The sequence below is a fragment of the Prionailurus viverrinus genome, chromosome B2 (assembly GCF_022837055.1).
Source record: "Prionailurus viverrinus isolate Anna chromosome B2, UM_Priviv_1.0, whole genome shotgun sequence".
NCBI lineage: Eukaryota > Metazoa > Chordata > Mammalia > Carnivora > Felidae > Prionailurus > Prionailurus viverrinus.
In genome coordinates this window covers 135,227,903-135,250,717 of record NC_062565.1, presented here as the reverse complement: position 1 = coordinate 135,250,717, position 22,815 = coordinate 135,227,903, and the positions used below count along the sequence as shown (strand labels likewise).

The 22,815-nt window shown below is 36.8% G+C and overlaps 1 protein-coding gene across 7 annotated transcripts in view; it reads right to left on the bottom strand.

Annotated features, from left to right (window-relative positions):
- TAB2 (TGF-beta activated kinase 1 (MAP3K7) binding protein 2) overlaps positions 1 to 22,815 on the bottom strand; it is a 90,475-nt gene that overhangs the window by 5,175 nt on the left and 62,485 nt on the right. For all 7 annotated transcript variants that reach the window (XR_007152078.1, XM_047858123.1, XM_047858127.1 and 4 more), the window contains 3 exons: positions 9,641 to 9,801; positions 9,331 to 9,424; positions 7,930 to 8,010 (listed from right to left, as the gene is read on the bottom strand). Coding sequence is in view for 6 of the 7 variants with exons in the window: in XM_047858123.1 (XP_047714079.1) it covers positions 7,930 to 8,010; positions 9,331 to 9,424; positions 9,641 to 9,801 (336 nt within the window). In the remaining variant the exon portion in view is untranslated. The remainder of the gene's footprint in view (positions 1 to 7,929; positions 8,011 to 9,330; positions 9,425 to 9,640; positions 9,802 to 22,815) is intronic.

The following is a 22,815-nucleotide window of genomic DNA, read 5'->3' as shown; positions in this document are numbered from 1 at the left end:
TTTTGATTAGCCACTCTGAATGGTGTTACTTCATTATAGTTTTGATTTGCATTTCCCTGATGATTAGTGATTTGTAGCATTTGGAAAAAGTTTACTCAGGTCCTCTGCCCGTTTTAAAATTGGATGATGTGTGGGGTTTTTTTGGTGTCCAGTTGTATGGTTCTATTTTGGATATTAAGCCCTTATCAGATATACTGCTTACGAATATCTTCTCCCATTCAGTAGGTTACCTATTTATTTTGTTGGTGATTTCCTTGCTGTGCAAAAGCTTTTTAGTTTGATGTAGTCCCAATATTGCTTTTGTTTCCCTTGCCTGAGGAGTCACATCTAGAAAAATGTTGCTAAGGCCAATGTCCAAAAGATTATTGCCTGTGTTTTCTTTAAGGGATTTTATGGTTTCAGGTCTTACATTTAGGCCTATAATCCATTTAGGGTTTATTTTTAAGTGGTCCAGTTTCCTTTTTTTTTTTTTTTTTCCAGTTTCTTTCTTTAGACACATGTAGGTGTCTAATACTCTCAATACCATCTATTGAAGAGATTATTTTTTCTCCATTTATATTCTTGCCTCCTTTGTTGTAGATTAGTTGATGATATATGGGTGGGTATTTCTGGGCTTTCTATTCTGTTTCATTGATCTATGTGTCTATTTTTGTGCTGGTACCGTATCTTAAAATCTGGGATTCTGATACTTCCAGGTTTGGCCTTAAGATTCGTTTGGCTCTTTGGGATCTTTCAGGTTCCACACAAATTTCAGGATTATTTGTTCTAGTTTTATGAAAAATACTATTGGTATTTTGATAGGGACTGCACCGAATCTCAATGTAGACTGCTTTGGTAGTACAGACATTTTAACAATATTAAGTCTTCCAATTCACGAACATGATACATCTTTCCATTTGTTTGTGTTGTCTTCAATTTCTTTCATCAATGTCTTATAGTTTTCAGAGTATAGGTATTTTTTCCTTCTTGGTTAAATTTATTCCAAAGTATTTTACTTTTCTTTGATGCAACTATAAATGGGATGGTTTTCTTAATTTCTCTTCTGCTACGTTGTTGCTAGTATATAGAACTGCAATAGATTTCTGCATATTAATTTTGTATCCTACAGCTTTACTGAATTCATTTATTAGTTCTAACAGTTTTGTTGGTGGCATCTTCAGGGTTTTCTATATATAGCATTATGTCATCTGCAAATAGAGACAGTTTTACTTCTTCCTTATCAATTTGGATGCCTTTTCTTTTTCTTTTCTGAATCTGCAGCTAGGATTTCCAGTACTATGCTGAATAAAAATGGCAAAAGTGGACATCCTTGTCTTGTTCCTGATCTTAGAGGAAAAGCTTTTAGCTTTTCACCAATGATTATAATGTTAGCTGCGGGTTTGTCATATGTGGCCTTTATCATGTTGAGGTATATTCCTTCCAAACCCACTTTTGTTTAAAGTTTTTTTTTTTGATGTTTATTTATTTTAAGAGAGAGAGGAAAAGAGGGAATCTCAAGAAGGTTCTGTGCTCTCAGAGCAGAGCCTGACACAGGGCTCGATCTCATGAACCATGAGATCATGACCTGAGTTGAAATCAAGAGTCAAACGCTCAACTGACTGAGCCACCCAGGGACCCCTTGTTCAAAGTTTTTATCATGAACAGATATTGAATTCTGTCAAATGCCTTTTCGGCATTTATTATGGTGATTATATGGTTTTTATGCTTCATTTTGTTAATGTGGTATATCATGTTGATTGATTTGTAGATTTTAAACCATCCTTGCATCCCTGTAATAAATCTCACTTGACTGTGGTGAATGATCCTTTTAGTGTAGTGTTGAAACTGAGTTTGCTAATATTTTGTTGAAGATTTTTGTATCTATGTTCATCTGGGATACTGGCCTGTAATTTTCCTTCCTTCCTCCCTCCCTCCCTCCCTTCCTTCCTTTTCTTTTTTTTGTAGTGTTTTTAAAAGGTCTGGTTTTGTATCAGGATATAATGCTGGGCTTGTAGAATAAACTTGGAAGTTTTCCTTCCTCTTTTATTTTTTGGAATAGTTTGAGAAGGATAGGTACTACCTCTTCTTTAAATGTTTGGCAGAATTCACCTGTGAAGCCATCTGGTCCTGGACTTTTGTTTGTTGAGAGTTTTTTGATTCCGGATTCAATTTCGTTACTAAGTTATTGAAATGTTCAGATTTTCTGTTTCTTCCTGATTCAGTCCTGGAATAATGTTTGTTTCTAGGAATTTATCCATTTCTTCTAGGCTGTCGAAATGTTGGCATATAATTTCTCATAGTAATCTCTTATAATCTTTTGTATATCTGTGGGTGTTGGCTGTTACTTTTCCTTTTTCATTTCTGATTTTGAGTCCTCTCTTTTTCCTGATGTGTCTGGTTAAAGATTTATCAATTTTGCTTATGTTTTCAAAAAACTAGATTTGGTTTCATTGATCTTTTCTATTGTTTTTCTTAGACTCTATTGTATTTCTACTCTGATCTTTATTATTTCCTTCTTTCTACTAATTTTGGTTTTGTTGTGTTTCTTCTAGTTCCTTTAGGTGTAAGGTTAGATTATCTGAGATTTTTCTTGTTTCTTGAGGTTATATTGCTATGTTGCTATAAACTTCCCTCATAGAACTGCTTTTGCTGCATCCCAGAGATTTTGAAACTGTGTTGCCATTTTTTATTTGTCTGCAAGTATTTTTTTACTTCCTCTGTGATTTCTTCATTGATGCATTGGTTGTTTAATATGTTGTTCAGCCTCCACATATTTGTTTTTTCCCCAATTTTTTCCCTGTAAATGACTTCTAGTTTTATAACACTGTGGTTGGAAAGATGCTTCACATTTCAGTTTTAAGTTTACTGAGACTTGTTTTAAGGCATAATATGTGATCTATCCTGGAGAATGTCCCATGTGTACTTGAAAATATGTACTCTGCTACTTTTGGATGAAATTTTCTGTTAAGTCCATGTCATCTAATGGGTTGTTCATAAGCCAATGTTTCCTTATTTTCTGTCTGGAAGATCTATCCATTGATGTAAGTGGGGTTGTAAAGTTCCCTACTCTTATTGTATGACTATCAATTTCTCTTTATGTCTCTTAATATTTGTTTCATATATTTAGGTGCTCTATTGGTGGGTGCATAGTATTTATAATTGTAATATCCTTTTGCTGATCTTTTTATCATTACATAACGCCCTTTTTTGTCTCATTACAGTCTTCATTTTAAAGTCTACTTTGGGGGCACCTGGGTGGCTCAGTCAGTTAAGCATCTGACTTTGACTCAGGTCATTATCTTATGGTCCGTGAATTCGAGCCCCGTGTTGGGCTCTGTGCTGACAGCTCAGAGCCTGGAGCCTGTTTCGGATTCTGTGTCTCCCTCTCTCTCTGCCACTCCCCAACTCACACTCTGTCTCTGTCTCTCTCTCAAAAATAAATAAACATTAAAAAAAATGTTTAAGGGGCGCCTGGGTGGCTTGGTCGGTTAAGCGTCTGACTTCAGCTCAGGTCATGATCTCACGGTCCGTGGGTTCGAGCCCCGCGTCGGGCTCTGTGCTGACAGCTCAGAGCCTGGAGCCTGTTCCAGATTCTGTGTCTCCCTCTCTCTCTGCCCCTCCCCCGTTCATGCTCTGTCTCTCTCTGTCTCAAAAATAAATAAACGTTAAAAAAAAAATTAAAAAAAATGTTTAAAAAAAAGTCTACTTTGTGTGATATAAGTATTGTTAACCCAGTTTGTTTGTTTTCTTCTATTTGCACAGAGTATCTTTTTCCATCCCTTTCAGTGTCTTTAGGTCTGAAGTGAGTCTCTTGTAGGGAGCATATACATGGGCCTTGTTATTTTATCCATCTAGTCACCCTATTTCTTTTGATTGGAGGATTTTGACCATTTACATTTAAAGTAATTACTGATAGGCATGTACTTATTGCCATTTTGTTGTTCTCTGGTTGGTTTTGTAGTTCTTCTCTGTTTCTTCTCTTGCTTTCTTCCCATGTGTTGATTACTTTCTTTAGTGTTGTGTTTGGATTCCTGTCTCTTTACTTTTTGTGTCTTTATTATTGGTTTGTGGTTTGTGGTTAACATTAAGTTCATATGTAACATCCTAAGTATTTAGCAGTCTATATTAAGTCAATGATTGCTTAAGTTGAACATACTCTAAAAGCACTACATTTTTACTCCCTCCTCTATGTTTTATGTAGATATTATATTTTATCTTTTTATTTTGTGAATCCCTTAACTAATTTTCTTTAGATATAATTGATTTTACTTTTGTCTTTTAGCCTGCATACTAAGCTCTATAAGCAATTGATCAACTATCTTTGCCATAAGTTTGCTTTAACCTGGGAAATTTTTTCATTTCATTATTTTCTTATTTCTAGTTACGGTCTTTTCTTTTTTGCTTAAAGAAGTCCCTTTAACCTTTCTTATGAGGTTGGATTAGTGGTGGTGAACTCTTAAGTTTTGTCTGGGAAACTCTACCTCTCTAATTCTAAATGATAATCTTGCTAAGTAGTATTCTTGGTTGTAGGTTTTTTCCTTTCAGCCCTTTGAATATATCATGCCACTCCCTTGTGGCTGCAAAGTTTCTGCTGAAAAATCAGCCGAGTCTTATGGAGTTTTTCCCCTATATACAATTAATTCCTGTTCTCTTACTGCTTTTAAGATTATCTATCTTTAATCTTTGACATTAAAAAAATTTTTTTTTCAACGTTTATTTATTTTTGGGACAGAGAGAGACAGAACATGAACGGGGGAGGGGCAGAGAGAGAGAGAGAGAGAGAGAGAGAGACAGAATCGGAAACAGGCTCCAGACTCTGAGCCATCAGCCCAGAGCCCGACGTGGGGCTCAAACTCCCGGACTGCGAGATCGTGACCTGGCTGAAGTCGGACGCTTAACCGACTGCGCCACCCAGGTGCCCCAATCTTTGACATTTTAATTATGTGCCTTGGTGTGGACCTCTTTGGGTTTATTTTATTTGGGACTCCCTGTGCTTCCTGAATCGGAATGTCTGTTTCCATCCCCAGGTTAGGAAAGTTTTCAACTATTATTTCTTCAAATAAGTTTTCTGCTCCTTTCTCTCTCTCTTCTCCTTTTGGGATGCTCATAATATGAATGTTACTATTTTTTTAAATTATTTTTTTAATGTTTATTTTTGAGAGAGAGAGAGAGAGAAAGAGAAAGAGAGAGAGAGAGAGAGAGAGAGAGAGAGACAAAGAGAGAACAAGAATGAGTAGGGGAGGGGCAGAGAGAGAGGGAGACACAGAGTCTGAAGCAGGCTCCAGGCTATTAGCATAGTGCCTGATGCAGGGCTTGAACTCATAAACCGTGAAATCGTGACCTGAGCTGAAACTGGATGCTTAACTGAATGAACCACCCAGGTGCCCCTGAATGTTACTATTCTTGATGTCCCAGAAGTCTCTTAACCTATCCTCCTTTTTTAAAACATTCCTTTTTTTCTTTTGCTGTTTAGTTTGGGTGCTCTCCATTACCCTGACTCCAGATGGTCTATCCATTCTTCTGCATCCTCTAATCTGCTCATTCCCTCCAGTGTATTTTTCATTTCAGTAATTGCATTCTTTAACTCTGATTCTTTTTACATTTTACATCTCTTTGTCGAAGTTTTCGCTGAACTTATCCATTCTTCTCTCAAGTTCAGTGAGCATCTTTATGGCTATTACTTTGAATTCTTTATCAAGTAGATTGTTTATTTCTGTTTCATTTAGTTCCTTTTCTGTAGTTCTGTCTTTGTTTGTTTGGAGCACATTCCTCTGTCTCATTTTGTTTGATTTTCTGTGTTTATTTCAATGAATTAGGCAAAAGAAAAAAAAGACCTTTTTCAGTCTTGAAGGAGTGGCCTTGTGTAGGAATGTCCCCATAAAGATGTGTGTGCCCGGCAGCTTTGGCTGGCTGGCTGGAGCCTGTAGCAGGTGTGAGCGGAGACCCAGGGTACTCCATGCAGAGGTGCCCTGGTGGGACGGCTGGAACTGCAGTGGGTGCAGGCTGGGCGTCTACCAGTGCGCACTGCATTGGGGCCCTTTGGTGGGATGGCTGGAGCTCAGGTAGGCATAGGCGCATGGGGCCATTTTGGAAGGATGACTAGAACTGGTGTGGGAAGAGGCCCGAGTCTTGCTGAGAGGGCAGGTTGGCTAGACTTTGCTCCCATTTGTGCTATCATAGTGGTGGGAGAAGGTAAACATGGTACTTGCTGGCACTTCTGACCCCAGAGAGTTGCAGCAGTTCCCTCACCATTTGGTGGATGCTCTAGGTTTGGTAAATGGGTTTTCCTCACTTATATTCCCGTTGCCCTTTAAACCACATCTTTGTTTTTTGTTTTTCCTCTGGGGCCAGGTGGGCAAATCTGTGCGTAGGCTCCTCAGTGCTATCTCCCCCTACTGCAGTTTGTAGTGTAGGGGGTGGGGTTCCCATGGTTCCCGTGTCTCTATCTCTCTTTCCAATCTCTATGTGGTCCTTCTACCCTTTGTCGTGCAGAGCTGTTCAATGAGCCCCCCGTTCTTCTTCAGGTGGAACTGCTCCATACATATGTAGGTGTAGATTTGGTGTGTTTGTGGAAGAGGTAAGTTCAGAGTCTTCCTAGGACACCATGTTGGACCCCTTCCCTTGATATGTTGTAAATTTAAGGAAAGGCTTCCCATCCTTTGCTTTCACCGTTCCACGTTTCCTTACTTCTTATCACAAAAAACTTCAAGCATATACAGTAGTGGAGAGAACGGTAAACTAAGCCCTCATGTACTTATCCTGCTTCAACAACTGTCATGACTGATTCCATTTCACCTCCTTTCCAACTACCTTCCATCTATACTCCCTCCCACTCTCAATTCATAAGTACTGGATTAAGTAGAAGTAAAACAGGAATCTTTTTATAAGAACAATTCTACTTTTCGAAAGAGAGTGAAAAGATTATATTAAAGCAACTTATTCAGAGTCTGAAATACCCACTTTGTTTATTTTAAGAAGCTAGGCTATGCCACTGTTTTCTTTACTCTATTTAATTAACATCCAAATAGCATGTAGTATTTTAACCTTACTGGGCTTACTGTGACAAATGCCCTAATCTCACTTTTGCTCCTCTGGAATAATAGTTCATTGCATTCCAGCTAACTGTGTTTAGAAACGTTTAAATTAAAAAAAAAAAAAAGATGGTACAGCTAGGCCCAATACAATTATATTTAAACAAAAATGACGGAGTGGAGAGAACTCCACTGAGTGCTAATGTGAAAAGTCTTCTAACAAACCAAAGAGCTAGTAACATACCTATTCATTCTTGTTATCATTTCTCTCTTTTAATTCCTAGAGTAAAAAAATCCACACACCTATTGTGACATCTTGGTTTGGTGTGCATATGGTCTGATTATCAATGATGTAAAATGATAGTAGGTAAAAAAATTTTTTTTCACACCCAGCGTGGAGCCCAATGCAGGGCTTGAACTCACAACCCTGAGACCAAGACTGAGCTGAGATCAAGAGTCAGATGCTTAACCGACTCAGCCGCCTAGGTGCTCCTTAGTTTTTAAAAATGATTCATTTGGAATTTAGAGTATTTTGATTATGCAGAATTATGCATCAACAGAATACTCACGAAAAGTAAACTTCCCTAAGGTGTCTTCCTCTTCATTTATCTAAAATTTTAAAGAGTACAAATTTTTGCACCTGATGATTTCTTTTGCCAAGACTTGCTGTTTTAGAGGGGTATATATAATGAATCCTAAGGACCTGCATATTACTCTTAAAGAGCTAAGTACATAACACTTTTGCATCCTTTCCCATCCCCAGCATATAAGTGAAAATAAGCAACTATCCTCCTGATGAATTCATCCATGAATGCCAATGTTTGAAGCACTTCTAGAGTGGAAGGTTGCTAAAAACAAAATTTTCTAAAATCTTGTTTTTCAAGATGTAATGGTTTTCACACTTAATGGAGACACTAACCTTTGGGTTTTGGTGGCACAGGACCTACAAATCCAATATTGTCATAAAAGTTATGAATAGCGCTGGGATTAAAATGTGGTCCTGAAATATATAAAAAGTAAATATATCAATGTTTATAGCTCAAAAATACTTAATTTTATTTTTTCAAAAGCAAACATATTCTTTCTAAAAAAGATCACAGTATAAATAGAAGAAATGTCTTTCATTTATTTTGCACTTCTATTCTCAAATTACATGTAAGGATGTCAAAACAGCTGAGGAAGGTATAATACACTACTCACAACAGAGGTCTAAGTGGTAAATGAGGGAAGAAGCCAAATGAAACTGTAAGACAGTGACAGATGTAGAACTAGACCACTATTCCATGTGACAAGTTAAAATAACTTAAAATGTAACAATTTAAAATATATTTTCAAACAATCAAACATGGTCTTAAGCAACTACATAAATAGCTTGGTTCCAAATAAGTATTAAAACCTTACACTAATGTAATATAATGGTTCAGATGTTAAATAAAAGGAACAGGTTCAAAAACTATAGTTGCTAGACCGGCACTAAATTCCTTTTTCTCTCTTTAAAGTTAAATATGGCATTTTCTATGAATGTCAAACATGACTTATTAACATTTTAAAAGGAAACACAACGACCATCTTTCAGTTTGATGGATTTTTGGCACACACTCAAGAGTAATTAAGGACTTCTTTTTTGTTGGCTTCCTTCCTTTTTTCTATCTTTTCCATTTCATACATTCTATTATTTCCCTAACTTCAGAATTAGGTTTAAGTTATAAAATTTCCTTTCAGCTGTCTATGGAACTGAATTAAACTGTCAAGATTTTTTTTTTACTACAATAAGCAATTATGGCTTATCACTAATAGCTCAAGCTTCCTAATAAGTTGTTCTAAAAAAGTACAGGCCATACTTTTACTCTCTTTTATTAATTAAGACAGTGCCATTAGGGTGGGGATGCCTTTTAATTACGTTTTTTAAAAAAAGCATGATTCTTGAGAGGTAAAAGGAAAAACAGCAATAGGAAAGAGACATAGGCATACCTCTATTTTAATCTTAATAAATATTACAATAAATATTATAGAGTCTACTAATACATAACAGTAATACTTTTGATGGCACAGCCAGACATACTAATTACTGTCTTCCCTTAACACACGACTAAAGCGGGTTTGAATAATACAAATTTTATCAAATTACTCCTAAACCAAATATATAATTTCTTTTGGAGTGGGGGTGGGGAAGAAAAACACAATAGTTCTTTAGTACTATCTGGCTCCAAAGTCAAATCTGAGACAATAAGCTTACAACTGAGAAGTTTGTTTTCAGCCACAGGAAAAGAGTTGATAAATTAATACAATGAATTTCAGTTGAGTATGCACTGAACTTTACCTCGGGCTTGAAAAAGATCAATTTCTTTGGTTAAGCAGTCAATGTCAATCTGGAGTTGTCTATTACAACTTCTCAATTGCTGCATTTCTTCGAGCTGAAAAATAATTCCGTGTGAGAAGGATCTACATTGGATTCTCTTATCATTAGGTAAGAAAGCGTGGAGTTTGGCAAGGGAAGGTAAGGGCAAAGAAACAAGTCTGAGTTAATAGGAGCATTTCTAGAAAACTAGATCAACTCTTTATACTTCTGACAGATTGCCTATTCTCATGTTCCCAAGCACAGAGGTCACAAGAATTACAGAAAGACTTACTGAAGGTATTTGGGATATGGAATTTGATCTTTTCAGGCGCCTTCGAGTTAGATTATTTTCCATTTCATTGACCTCAGATTTTAGTTTATCCAGCTTTTTCTTTTGAATCTCAAGTTCTCTTTGAAGTCGTTCCATTCTGGCCTTCTGGTGTACCAACAGAGCTGCAACACATATTAGCACACATGAGGACCCACTCACTTCCGTCAATTAACCTTTAAGCAGCTTCGGGAAAACAAATGGTGTTTCTGTGACAATCAAGAGTATGCCAAGAATCCCAAAGAGACACTAAAACAAAATATTTTGAGTTTGAACACTTAAAATTTAAAAAATTGTAACTTGAAAATTATTTTAATTATTTAAGCAGACAAATGTTGCTACTCCTTTAAAGATTAAAAAAAAACCGGTTTGGCTAAATCCACTTTGTGGCTAAGGACAGCATTTATAGCCTATTACTTCTATAAAGGCTCCGGTCTAGTTAATTAACCTACTCACTCTTATTTAATTTGCGTCTGACCCTCTGAAAGATAAGACCTACTCCAAGAAGCCTGACATGTTTGGACTATGCATAAGGTATTCTAATATGAACACTTTATGGACATTTTAGAAGAGAATGTGGGTTAAGCCAAATCCATTGTGATGAATGCCAACAAATAAGACAGACTGATTTCAATCCACATGAATATTAACATTAAAGTGTTAAATGCTAACATTAAATTGTTCAAATCACGAAGTAAAAATGATACCATTTAAAGAAATCACTATTATTTTGTGAAAATATTTTCCTAAGGTTTTTAAAGAAAGAAAGTATGCAATCAATCTTGTAGCATGAATGATAAGCTGCCTGGGAAACCTTATTAAGCCAAAAAATTAGTGTGTGTTCTTGTGATCAATCCTTGGGCAATGTGGGCCTTGTTTTTTAGGATACTGGGCTAGAAGTGAAGACGCCTTTATCTACTTCTATAAAAAGGCAATGTGGGATGATTCTACCATGAGAAAACGGGCAGATTTAGAAAAGTACAATTAACAATCTTTAAAAATGAAAAATAGTTATTAAAATGAAGAAGTCAAGTAGATTAAACAGGTTGGATTAATGCTAAACAGTCATCTTAAACTAAACTCAGATTTCTTTATTTTACTTAATTTTTTAAACCTCATTTTCTAAGAATCAAAAAAATAAGGAAAAGGCTATGGCATATTAAGACATATTCAGGCCAATCGAGTACTGTATTCTAGAACCAGAATTAGGGTGTGGAGTCTGGGAGGCTGTTAGGATCAAGGACTTCAAAATTAACTTTAAACAGTAGAGAATTTTTTCCCAACAAAATCTGACACTGTTATAATCCACAAATGCTTCCCTCTATAATTTTCCTTTCTTATTAATTGGAAGAAATAAATACTAGGGCATTATGTTTCAAGTTTTAAAAAGCATGGCTGATTCTGATAAACATGAAAACCCTGTTAACCTTTCTCCCATTTTAATATATATTCTGTAAATGCAGGGAGGTGTTCTTGGAGGTACACATGTTCCTGGTTGAAAACCTGCTGTGTCTATAGTACATCCCTACCTATCAAGCTTGTTCTGTCAGGCTTTTGTCAATTTGACTTATTTATTTGAACTGAAGCTTTACCTCTCTATTTCCAAAATATAAGAATTCTACGGTAGGGTTTATTTTCTTAAGAGAAGATGAGGATGTGGGCTGTTATGGAGGGAGACAGAAAGAGAAGAAAAGACGGAGGCAGGACTGCAGTAAGAATGAAGGACAGAGCAAAGGAAAATGGGGAATAACATCCTTTCTAAACTCTAACCACCTGCCAACAACATGTCTCATGGGGCATTAATTAGAAATTTGCTCAAATTAGTGATTATTTTCTCCCTAATGACTAAATCCTTTAATATCCTCTGATGACCAAATGATGGTTGATATTTATGCTGAAATTCTAAAATAAGATACATATCTGAGATATTCTTCAGTATTCTTTATGAAGCAGGGATGAGTAGAGATTTCCTGAGAAATTGAAACCCAAGTTAAAACACATCTGAGTGGTCAAAATTTATATCTTAAGGGCAGAGAGAGAACCTCAGGGTGAGAAATACTGATGCCAATGAGCCCCAGGCTGGTGATTTGCTGGGAGGGGTGGGCAGAGGCAAGTGCAAGCTGCCGTGACAAGCCACTTCCACCGCCAGGAAGCTATTACCATGGGGTCCGTGGAGGAAACATCCTTTCCATAAAGAGAAGCTTTCAAAAGACAAGTCTGACCAAACAAGAAAATGATCTCCCGTGAGGATCCATGGCCTAGAAGGGGCCCCCCAAACTTAGAGATTATGTAATAGTCTGAAAGAAGCTATATATAAAAGCCTGAGATGACTACAGTGATAACAGAGTACGTAAAAATACAGTAAAAGATACTATGAATAAAAGAGACAGATTTGCAAAAGTACCATCAACAGAAATAAAACAGAAATAAAAAGTAGCCACTGAAATGAAAAAGTCAAACACATTAAACAGTAGACTGTATACAGTCAAAGACACAGCTAGTGATCTGGAAGATAAGCCTAAGATCACTACCCAGAACACAGAGATAAAGTGACAGAAAACATGCAAGAGGCGTGAAAAAATCTCACATAAATAAAAAAGGAGTTCCTGAAGGAGACAACGGATAGGAAGGGGCAAACTTTGAAGAGATGCTTGCTGAAGAAACTTCTAAAACTAAAGAAGAGAAATAACAGATTCTCAAAGATAATAGCATAACTTGATCATCTAGTTAAATTATCCGAGCATGGATGCAAAAACATTTTCAGGTAAAGTTTGGGGGAATTCACCAACCACCGGCTGCTGCTGAAATTATGTTTTTTTTTGATAAGAAGGAGATTAATACAAAAGGAAAGAATAGGTGAACAAATCTAAAGTTCTAACTCTAAAAAAAGGGGAAAGACCATGGCAGTGGGCAGGGTGGCATAAACTGCTTAAAACAAAGTAAAACTAAAACATTAAGAAATAACAAGAAATTGGAAATACGAAGCCCAGAGAAGCATTCTAAGGTCTTGAAAGTATTCAGGAAGAATACTCTAAAATGTTGACAAACCAAACCTACATGTTAGGGGCACCTGGCTGGCTCAGTCGGTAAAGCATGTGACTCTTGAACTCGGGGTTGTGAGTTCGAGCGCCAGGTTGGGCGTGGAGCCTACTTAAACACACACACACACACACACACACACTAAATGTGTAGGGATCACTATTAGAGAAAGCTAAATAGAATGTAGCTTCTAAATAAAAAGACTGAACAAAAGGAGAATGAAAATTTGATTAAACTTAGATGGCAGGAAAGGAGGAAAAAAGAGAAAGAGGTAGAAAAAAAATTTGACAAGAATAATCCCAGATATATCAGTAATCACAACTGCAATTTAATTAAATGTATTTGTTTAGATACAAGAGATCAGCACACTAAATTTTTAAAATTCAGCTATATACTGTTCATAAGAAACACACAATATAATTCACTCACCCATTCTTTTATTATGTTGAGAGCCTACTTGTCAAATCAAAGAACAGGCAAAAATCCCTGCCCTTGCAGAGCTTACATTACAGAGGTAGGAGAGACTGGGGGCGTGATGGTGGTGGTGGGGAGGGTGGTGATGGTGTGGAAGAACAAGGCTCTCAACGAGTGGCCAACAAACTATGGTCATTGGACAAGTATGGCTCACTGCCGGTTCTGTGAAAAAAGTTTTACTGGAATACAGCTATGCTCACTTGTTTACTTATTGTCTATGGCTGTTATTGTGTTATGACAGCAGAGCTGAATAGCTGTGACAAACTGCATGGCTTGCAAAATCAGACATAGTTTACTATTTGGCCCTTTATCAGATCATGTGGAGACTTGCTGATCATATTAGGAAGTCTGAGTACGTGGGGACCCATCATAGCACAGAAAGGTGGGAAGTAAAAGGACTAAAGTAAAATAAATAGTTTGCACTTCGGGTACCACTCTAAGAGATGCAAAGTAAGAGCAGTCAATTGCTGGAGATATTTGAAGGCAGTGGTACACTAAAGATTAACAACAAAACCCAAATCCAGCTCCGGGCCTGACTGAATTGACTAAAGTCTTCACACTAATAACCTGAAAAAAAAAAAAAAAAGCTGTTCTCATTTCTGGGTGCAAATACTACTTATCTCAGTCTCTTCTGTTTTTTTTTTTTTTTTCATACAATACTGGCATTCAACAAAAAATTATGAGACACACAGAAAAGCAAGAGAAAAATCCAACTTCTCACCAAGAGATAAAGCAATCAATAGAACCATACTAACAGATGATCCAGATGCTAGAACCACCTGACAGGGAATTTTAAAATAACTATGATTAATATGTTAAAAAAAAATCTAGTTAAAAAGACGGAGAGCAAACAGGCAGGACCCAACAGATAATCTGACAAATGGAAATTACACAAAAAAAGAGTCAAATGCTGGCAATTAAATATGGTATCAGAGATAAAGAATTCCTTCAACAGACTTACCAGCATACTGGATACAGAAGAATCAGTTAACTTGGAAGACAGAAATTGCCCAAACAAGAGGAAAAAAGTGGAAAAAAGAACAAATATCAAAAAGTCTAATATACATGTAATCAGTTAAAGAGAAGAGGAAAAACAAGGCAGAAGAAATATTTAAAGAGACAATGGGCAAATATCTTCCAAAATTAATGAAAGACAATCAATCATAGATCAAAGGAACCCAGAGATCTCCAAGCAGTAGTTAAACAAAAACCAAACACATCATAGTCAAACTGCTGAAAACCAGACACCATCTTGAAGGCCACTTGGAAGTTTTGAAGGTGACATAGCAGGCAAATATGTAAAATTGAAATAAAGCGAGTGTAGTAATATTCATTTCAGAAAAAGATGACTTTAGGGCAAAATATGAGACATAAAGAGGGTTCTTTACTTAGTGATAAAAGTGTGGAGGGGGAAGGTACCAACCATCCAACTTTATTTCTGTTTCAATTTTATTTTCCAACCAATCCATCTCAGGACATACATTCTAGGATGGGGGCTAAGCACTCTTCCCAGTAATTCTCTGTATTAGTAATCCTTTCTACCAAAATAGGAAAGTATACCACAGAGCTGAGAAGGCCAATATTGGTAGCAGAGATCCTTTAACAAGGCAGAAATCTGGTTAAAAAAAATTGAGGAAAAATAGAGGAGCCACAGTCACTGAAGCAGCCACAGCTGCTGAAGGTTGTGGGCATATTTTGAAGTTAAGGAGTAAATTCTTCAGAATGTTTCTGCAATAGAAAAATGTTATTTACATCCCTGGGGATTCACAAAGAATGGAGTTTCTGCAATGGCTGAAGATGGCTTGCCTTTGGGGAAAAATGGCAAGATACATTTATGATTAGACTGAACCCCGAAAGTAAAATACTGTGAATCCATGACCTCAAATTCTGTTTGAGAGATTTCTTTCCAGTGAAGACAAAATCTTAGAACAGAGTTATAATTATATTATATTATATTATATTATATTATATTATATTATATTATATTACTTAAGAATGAAAAATGTAGTTTATAGACTCTTCAGGATCTCTTAAGTATGTCTGTTAATTATAAACAAGATAAAAAGTGCTCTGAAGATAGTAGGAAAGAGATATGACCCTCTACTTCTTAGCAATTATTTCTTCTAAGTGCCTGGATTTTTATGTGCCCAGTTCACTTTTCATTTGTGGCTTGGGAGTTTTAGACAGAAATCTCAGGAAGATGAATGACAAAATAGGGGTGTCAAGATGAATCACTATGAAAATTCAGCTAAAGGTAATAAACTTTTTCTCTCGTTGTGGTCTGTCTGCAGTTTTAACCTTCACCATATAAACCATTACACAGTACATATCATTAAGAACCCTTATTAGACTCATAATGAAGAAAAGTCATTACAGTGTTTGTTTACAGACACTTTTGCTCTGATCAGGCCCCACGAAATGAAAAAAGGGTGAGTGTTAACTACAGAGCAAGAAACATGACAATTATACTTCTGGCGTCCAAAAGAAGGGAATTAGCTTAGAAAGAGAGTCAGGCAGGCTTACAAAATTGGGCTGCAGTCGTGGGGTGAGGCTAGAAAATTTCACCTCTGTTACAAGAAATGGCTTTGAAAAGGGATTTGAGAAATCCCTGAGACTGGTTTTTGGGTTTTGTTTCTTTGTTTTGACATGTTAAGAAAGTGTTACAAACACAATGACATCAACCACACATAAGGATAATTTGGGCTCATGTGCTATCTAGTAATACGTATTTATAAGGGAGGAGGGGTGATTTGTTACACAGACTTCCATGGGTAAGCTAAAGGAAAAATTCTCTCTCCATTCTTGTCATTCATTTAGATATAGACAAATATGGACTTAAAAAGCCAGGCTATGAAGAATCGATGTTAGCCAGGACTTCCATTTAAAGATGACTAAACATTGTATTTATATAATTTTCCACCTCCTGAAACCCCAAGACAATGACAGAGGAATAAAACCATCAATCCAACAACAACAAACAATGGGAAAAAGGCAATTAATGGACAAGAGATTTCAACAAATTTCTGGAAGGCTGAAAGTAGATGGAATAGCAGGCTAATGAAGGAGGGTGGGGAAAGCTACAATCTCGGACAACGAAGCAGCTCATCTGCACTGCAGAGACCTACTGAGGCTCCAGACTGAAGACTGCAGGTGACAACAGGAGGCCTAAGTTAAGGAAATAAGGCTTTAATTGGATAGCTGTTTATGCAACAGTTGGCCTTACCCTATCCTGTGGGACAGACAGTTGCATGTCTATTCTCAAGGCCACCCAACATGGATTTCTCAAGCTGGTCCCCATATACAAACAACATTAGGCCGTGATGGTAGTGTTCTCTCCTCGTAGCTGGCTCCTCACTCATCACATAGCAAAGTCTCCCAAGTGACAAGTCCCTCGTTCTCACGTAGGTTTCCACTTAGTTTTCTCAGTCTTTCATTCTCAGATATAAATTGGGGTGCCTGGGTGGCTCAGTCAGTTAAGCGTCCGACTTTGGCTCAGGTCATGATCTCGCGGTCCATGAGGTCAAACCCTGTGTCCGGCTTTGTGCTGACAGCCAGAGCCTGGAGCCTATTTCAGATTCTGTGTCTCCCTCTCTCTCTGCCCCTCCCCTACTGGCGCTCTGTCTCTCTCTAAGAATAAGTAAACATTAAGAAAAAAAAATTTAAATATGAACCAACAGCCATGGATCACCATACATTTCAGAAACGTCTGACATGTCAAAGATCTATATAAACAAAGAGAAAGACTAAACCCAGATCAAGCAGAGAGGATTTAGGAGCTAGACGAAAACTTAAATTCTAACTAGCATCATTAAGAGATCTGAGACATTCATGCACCCATGCAACAATAGTCTGCTATGAAAAAGGAATTCGAGAAATAGCTCTTAGACATTAAGAACATCACTGCTGAAATGAAAACTTCATACATGGGTTGGAACAAAAATTAAGGAAACCTCTTGAATTACATAATGGGAAAGATAAGGAGGTAGAATATCTGAGGACAGGGCTACGAGAAGTAGAAGGTTGGTATAGGATGTTGAATAGCTGAGTAAGAGAAGCTCTAGAAAGAGACAATGGAAAAAACTGGGACTCAGGAGGGGATTTCTAGAACTGAAGGGAGAAATAAGCCTTTCAACAGGAGTTCACTGAATATGAAACAAGGATGATTAAAAAAAAACACCACACCTAGACATAACTGTGTCTAGATACAGAATATGTATATATACATCTACAGAATATACAGGATATACAGAATATAATGTAACATATATAAATGTATAAAATTAAAATATATCCAATCATGTATGAGTAAAGACTGTGCTGTAGTTTCTTCAGCAGTATTTGCATCGTAACAGTATTTTGTTTAGCCAAAAACAGATTAATTAAATTTTTAGTATTCTGAAATCCAAGGTAATCTCAGTAGTAAAGGAGCTTAAGTATATTTCTATACTACCTGTTCAAAGGGCATTAAATAAATTAATACCCTGAAGTGTGAAGTATGAAGGAAGTGTGAAGGAAGGAACAAAGTTAAAGGAACTATTTCAAAAGCATTTTTGTATTTATAAAAATACTATTATTTTGTATTTATAAATCGGTATCCCATTAGAGAAGCAACTTTTTTTGTTAGATGAGTCCATTTCATTTCACACTAGGAAAAATTCAGCATTTTAGATTTTTCATTATCAAGTACATCTCTCAACTAAACCTCAAGGTCCTTGAGGGTAAACACTGATTTTGTACCACCTGGTATCTAGTACTAAATGTCGACAATTGTAGGCACTTGATAAATATCTACTACATGTAAAATAGTGACAACAATTGACTTTTAATGAACGGTGGAGTAAAATACCAATTTTAGGCCCAAGAGACAGAAATACTGATAAAACTGAAACATGAAATTTATTTTAGAGTTCTCCCTGAATGTTTAGTTTTAGTATTTTTCACTTAACACAGCTGAATACATTTTGAAATCTGGCAAGACTTTTAAGTTGCTCACAATGCAGAAAGGTGGCGTTGTTTTATATGCTAGTTCTGCCTAGGAAATAACCTAAGTGATGTATTTAACACCTCAATCACACACTGACTTTGGTTTCGAAACCTACCTATCTACTTTTAGATATACACACAAAAAAGAGAAGGAATAACAGGTAGTGGAAAAAACATTCAGTACCTTTTAAATCCTCTTTCAGGAAAAATTACATTTTAACATATAAAGGTAATTTAAGCATACAACTCCCTCTTGTGGTTGTTAAAATAAGTATTAGTGAATTCAAATACTGGGGCCCTTAAACCAGTCCTACGGGCATTTTTTTAAAGCAGCAGTTTAGAAAGCTTAGTCTTTACCCAGCTTTTGTCAACTTCCAGGAACGATGGACACAATTTCTTACTCAGCTTTATTGGTAATTAGAAAAACACACTTCAAGTTTCAGATGGTGTTAGCTTTACTAATTTTAGGTATTTAAAAAAATTTTTTTTAATGTTTTATTTATTTTTGAGACAGGGAGCAGCAGAGCATGAACAGGGGAGGGTCAGAGAGAGGGAGACACAGAATCTAAAACAGTCTCCAGGCTCTGAGCTGTCAGCACAGAGCCCAACCCGGGGCTCGAACTCACGGACCGAGAGATCATGACCTGAGCCGAAGTCAGCTGCTTAACCGACTGAGCCACCCAGGCGCCCCATAATTTTAGGTATTTTTATAGTGTAAATAACATGTAATTTCTCCAAAAGTTAAAAAAAAAAAAGAGATACTGTCTACCTACCATGTTTCAGGCACTGTACAAGCATTACAGAGAGAAGGGAGCAAGTTAGAAGAGATCCCATCCCTTGTGGCACTGACATTCAAAGCACGGTCAGATTTTTTTCTTCTTATGAAATGTGGGTATATGAATTAGTAATGGAAGAAAGAACAGTAAAAATAGTTAACCATAAAATGAACCAAAAATTAATTTTGATTTGTTCTCCTCCCAAATGGGGGGTAAGAGAAAAAAGAAAATGTCTGACTTAAGCTTTTAAAATAACAGCATGGAACACAGCATACATTCTGAAAACTGCATTTCCATTGTGGGGGGCGGGGGTGGGAAGTAAGAGAAAATGAGGAAGAGAACAAATGTACTTGAGACCTAAGGTGAAGAGATACGGAATCACCACTGTTGTCCGGGAATGGTGATGACAGGGTTGACATTCAAGAAGGAAAAACTGTAATTCTAATTAAGGTATTCACAGTTTTTTTTTTCAACTGCCTCTCTTAAGCCCCACGTAGGTCTCGCATCTGCATAACTATTTTACAAATGGTAAAGCACTAGACAAATGTGCGGCTTTTGTATTATTAACAAATGTCAAGTCTTTATAATTCTTACAGAAAATTCCTTTATCCTACAGTTTTTAAGGGTTTACCCCATCTCCCCCCAAAAGTAGTTTAATTCTTCAGTCATCATTCTTACATTCTGTTTCTTTAGACAAAAAGTTTGACTTGAACTTGTGGGGAAATTACGCGATTTCTCAGGTGCCTACTCTTTTTAATTGGTGCCAATAAAAAAACTTGCTAAAAAAAAAGAGGATGCAAAGTGCATATTAAAAGAATACCTTTGCCACTGGAAAATGTACCAGGTATTTGTGGATATGAAGATCTTTGGCTTATCAGAGAGAGAGAGAGAAAGAGAGAGAGAGAGGGAAATTTGCAACTGGAAATCTGATAGGTACTTACTTCTAATATCTTTTATATTTTTGTCTGTCATGACAATTTCACATGCCAAAGTGAGTTATGTGCCTAAGTCACTGTACCTAACAAAGTACAATGTCAGCTTCTAAAATAAATCAAAACTGTTCTAGACTGTAACTGTTGACAGCAGAGGTATTTGTTTTATATGCCAATGTATAATTACTGTCACTTATTTAGTGACGGAGTCACAAAAGATTGAGAGATGGCAATTACTCATTAAAATTAAGTTTCCTGATGTTTTCATCTACTTTTGCCATTTAAAAAAATTTTTTTTTAACGTTTATTCATTTTTGAGAGACAGGGAGAGACAGAGCATGAGTGGAGAAGGGGCAGAGAGAGAGGGAGACACAGAATTGGAAGCAGGCTCCAGGCTCCGAGCTGTCAGCACAGAACCTGACGCAGGGCTCGAACTCACAGACCAGAGATCATGACCTGAGCCGAAGTCGGACGCTCAACCAACTGAGCCACCCAGGCGCCCCTACTTTTGCCATTTTTAAAGACAGTTTGAAATCAGAGCTTTCAACAGTGCTGAAACTGGGCCTCTAATGTGGGCCACAGATGTAACAAAACTATAAGGAATGATGCCTAACTCCTATGATTAGGCTTCTGCTAGATAAACACTTTGTTGGCCTTTATTTGTGTGTATAAGTAAGTACATATAATTGTGTGTAATAAGTATTGTACATATAATTTTACAGCATTAAGATAGAGACACTGTCTAAAACTTCTGTTATAGAGAAAAAGAAAACCAGGGCCTAGAGATACCAAAAGAGCCTCAAAGAAATACAACTGGATGAACCATTAAAGGAACTGGGGGATGTTTATAGCTTAGAAAAGTTTTGAAGGGTTGCCACAGGAAAGAGAAATGAGTCCAGTTCAATAGGGTTCCAAAGAATATCACTATAAAGAGAAGATATGTGCAAGATTTCTGGTCCTTTTTCAAAATCTTGGAATGGTGAAAGGCTTTCTAAATAAGACCTAAAACCCAGAAGCCAGAAAGAAAAAAAAAAAAAGGTTGATAAGTTTGAACATATAAAAGTAAGAAACTTTATAAATTAAAAAAATTTATTGACCAAGTTAAAACAACGTATTAGAAAAAAACAGTAGGTATCTTATAAAAACAGACAAGTTCACAAAATACAAACAGCTTAAAAAATTAACACATGAGGGGCGCCTGGGTGGCGCAGTCGGTTAAGCGTCTGACTTCAGCCAGGTCACGATCTCGCGGTGCGTGAGTTCGAGCCCCGCGTCAGGCTCTGGGCTGATGGCTCAGAGCCTGGAGCCTGCTTCCGATTCTGTGTCTCCCTCTCTCTCTGCCCCTCCCCCATTCATGCTGTCTCTCTCTGTCTTAAAAATAAATAAACGTTGAAAAAAAAAAAAATTAACACATGAAAAGGTGCTCAACCTCACTCATTTTCAAAGATGCAAATTTTTAAAAACCTGAGCAATAAATTTTTACCTACCAAACTGACAAAGATGTATTTTTTTTTCAATCACCTATATCGTGATGATACTCATCACGAGGGAGGGAAGGAGAAAAAGAACATTCTTACAAATGTTGTCAAAAGTGTTCCCCGTTTACAAATATGAGATTATAAACTGGTAGCTAGATAGAGTCTCAAAACTGGCAATATTTTCTGTGATAGTCATCGGTGTCCTTCACCAAATATTTCTGGCTCTCTGCCTTCCAGGTATATACAGTAGAATTATGCCTCCCCATTCTCCAGGAATTAGATGTGGTTACGGGTGGCTGTGTAACTTCCTTTAGCTAAAGAGTAACGTGTCAGGGCAGAAGCTTAAGGAATCAGTGCTGATTTGCTGATTTTCCTTTGTTTTATCTGAACAATCATGGAAACGTGGAATGGCACTTCCCTCAACCTGGGTCCTTAAGTGAGGATGATATAGAACAGAGCCCACCAGCTAATCTACTGTGGCAAGTGAGCTAGAAATAAACTTTGGTTGTTAAAGACACGGTTTGTTACTGACATATAACCAAGCCTAAATGATACATCTATCAAAATTAAAAATACACATATCCTTTGACACATCAGTTCCACTCCTGGTAATCTCTTCTGCCAACATACTTGGACATGGGCATAAATATGTATGTACAGGATTTTTACTGCAGTGGTTTGTAAAAATAAGACCTTAATGTCTATCTATCAAGAAAGGACTGGTTATGGATTATGGTACAAACTGCTGTGCAGCCATTTTTTAACAAAGAGATCTATCTGCACCTGCTGTCATGGAACGCTCTCAAAGTGATAAAGAAAAAGAAAGGACAAACACAAAACACGAGATACTATATTTCATTTGTATAAAAATATATCTATATACCTATATACCTTGATTTGCTACATTTCAGTTTCTAGAAGAATGCAAAATGAAATATTTGTGAATAGCTATCAGTTGCCTCTGGCGAGATGAACTTTTCACTACAAACCCTTTTGTTCTGATTGCATTTAAACAAAACAAAGCAAAACAAAACATCAAGTATATGTAGAAAAATACTCCAGTGCAATTTCTTTTTTTTTTTTTTAACATTTATTTATTTTTGAGACAGAGAAAGACAGAGCATGAACGGGGGAGGGGCAGAGAGAGGGAGACACAGAATCAGAAACAGGCTCCAGGCTCTGAGCCATCAGCCCAGAGCCCGACGCGGGGCTCGAACTCACGCACCGCGAGATCGTGACCTGGCTGAAGTCGGACGCTTAACCGACTGCGCCACCCAGGCGCCCCTCCAGTGCAATTTCTATTAGAATCCCAGCTGACTTCTTTGTAGAAATCGACAAGTTTATTCTAAAATTTATATAGAACAGCAAGAGACTGCAAATAGCCAAAATAATCTTGAAAAAGAACCAAGTAGAATTTACAGGTCTCAATGTCAAAACTTACTACAAAGTAACAATGA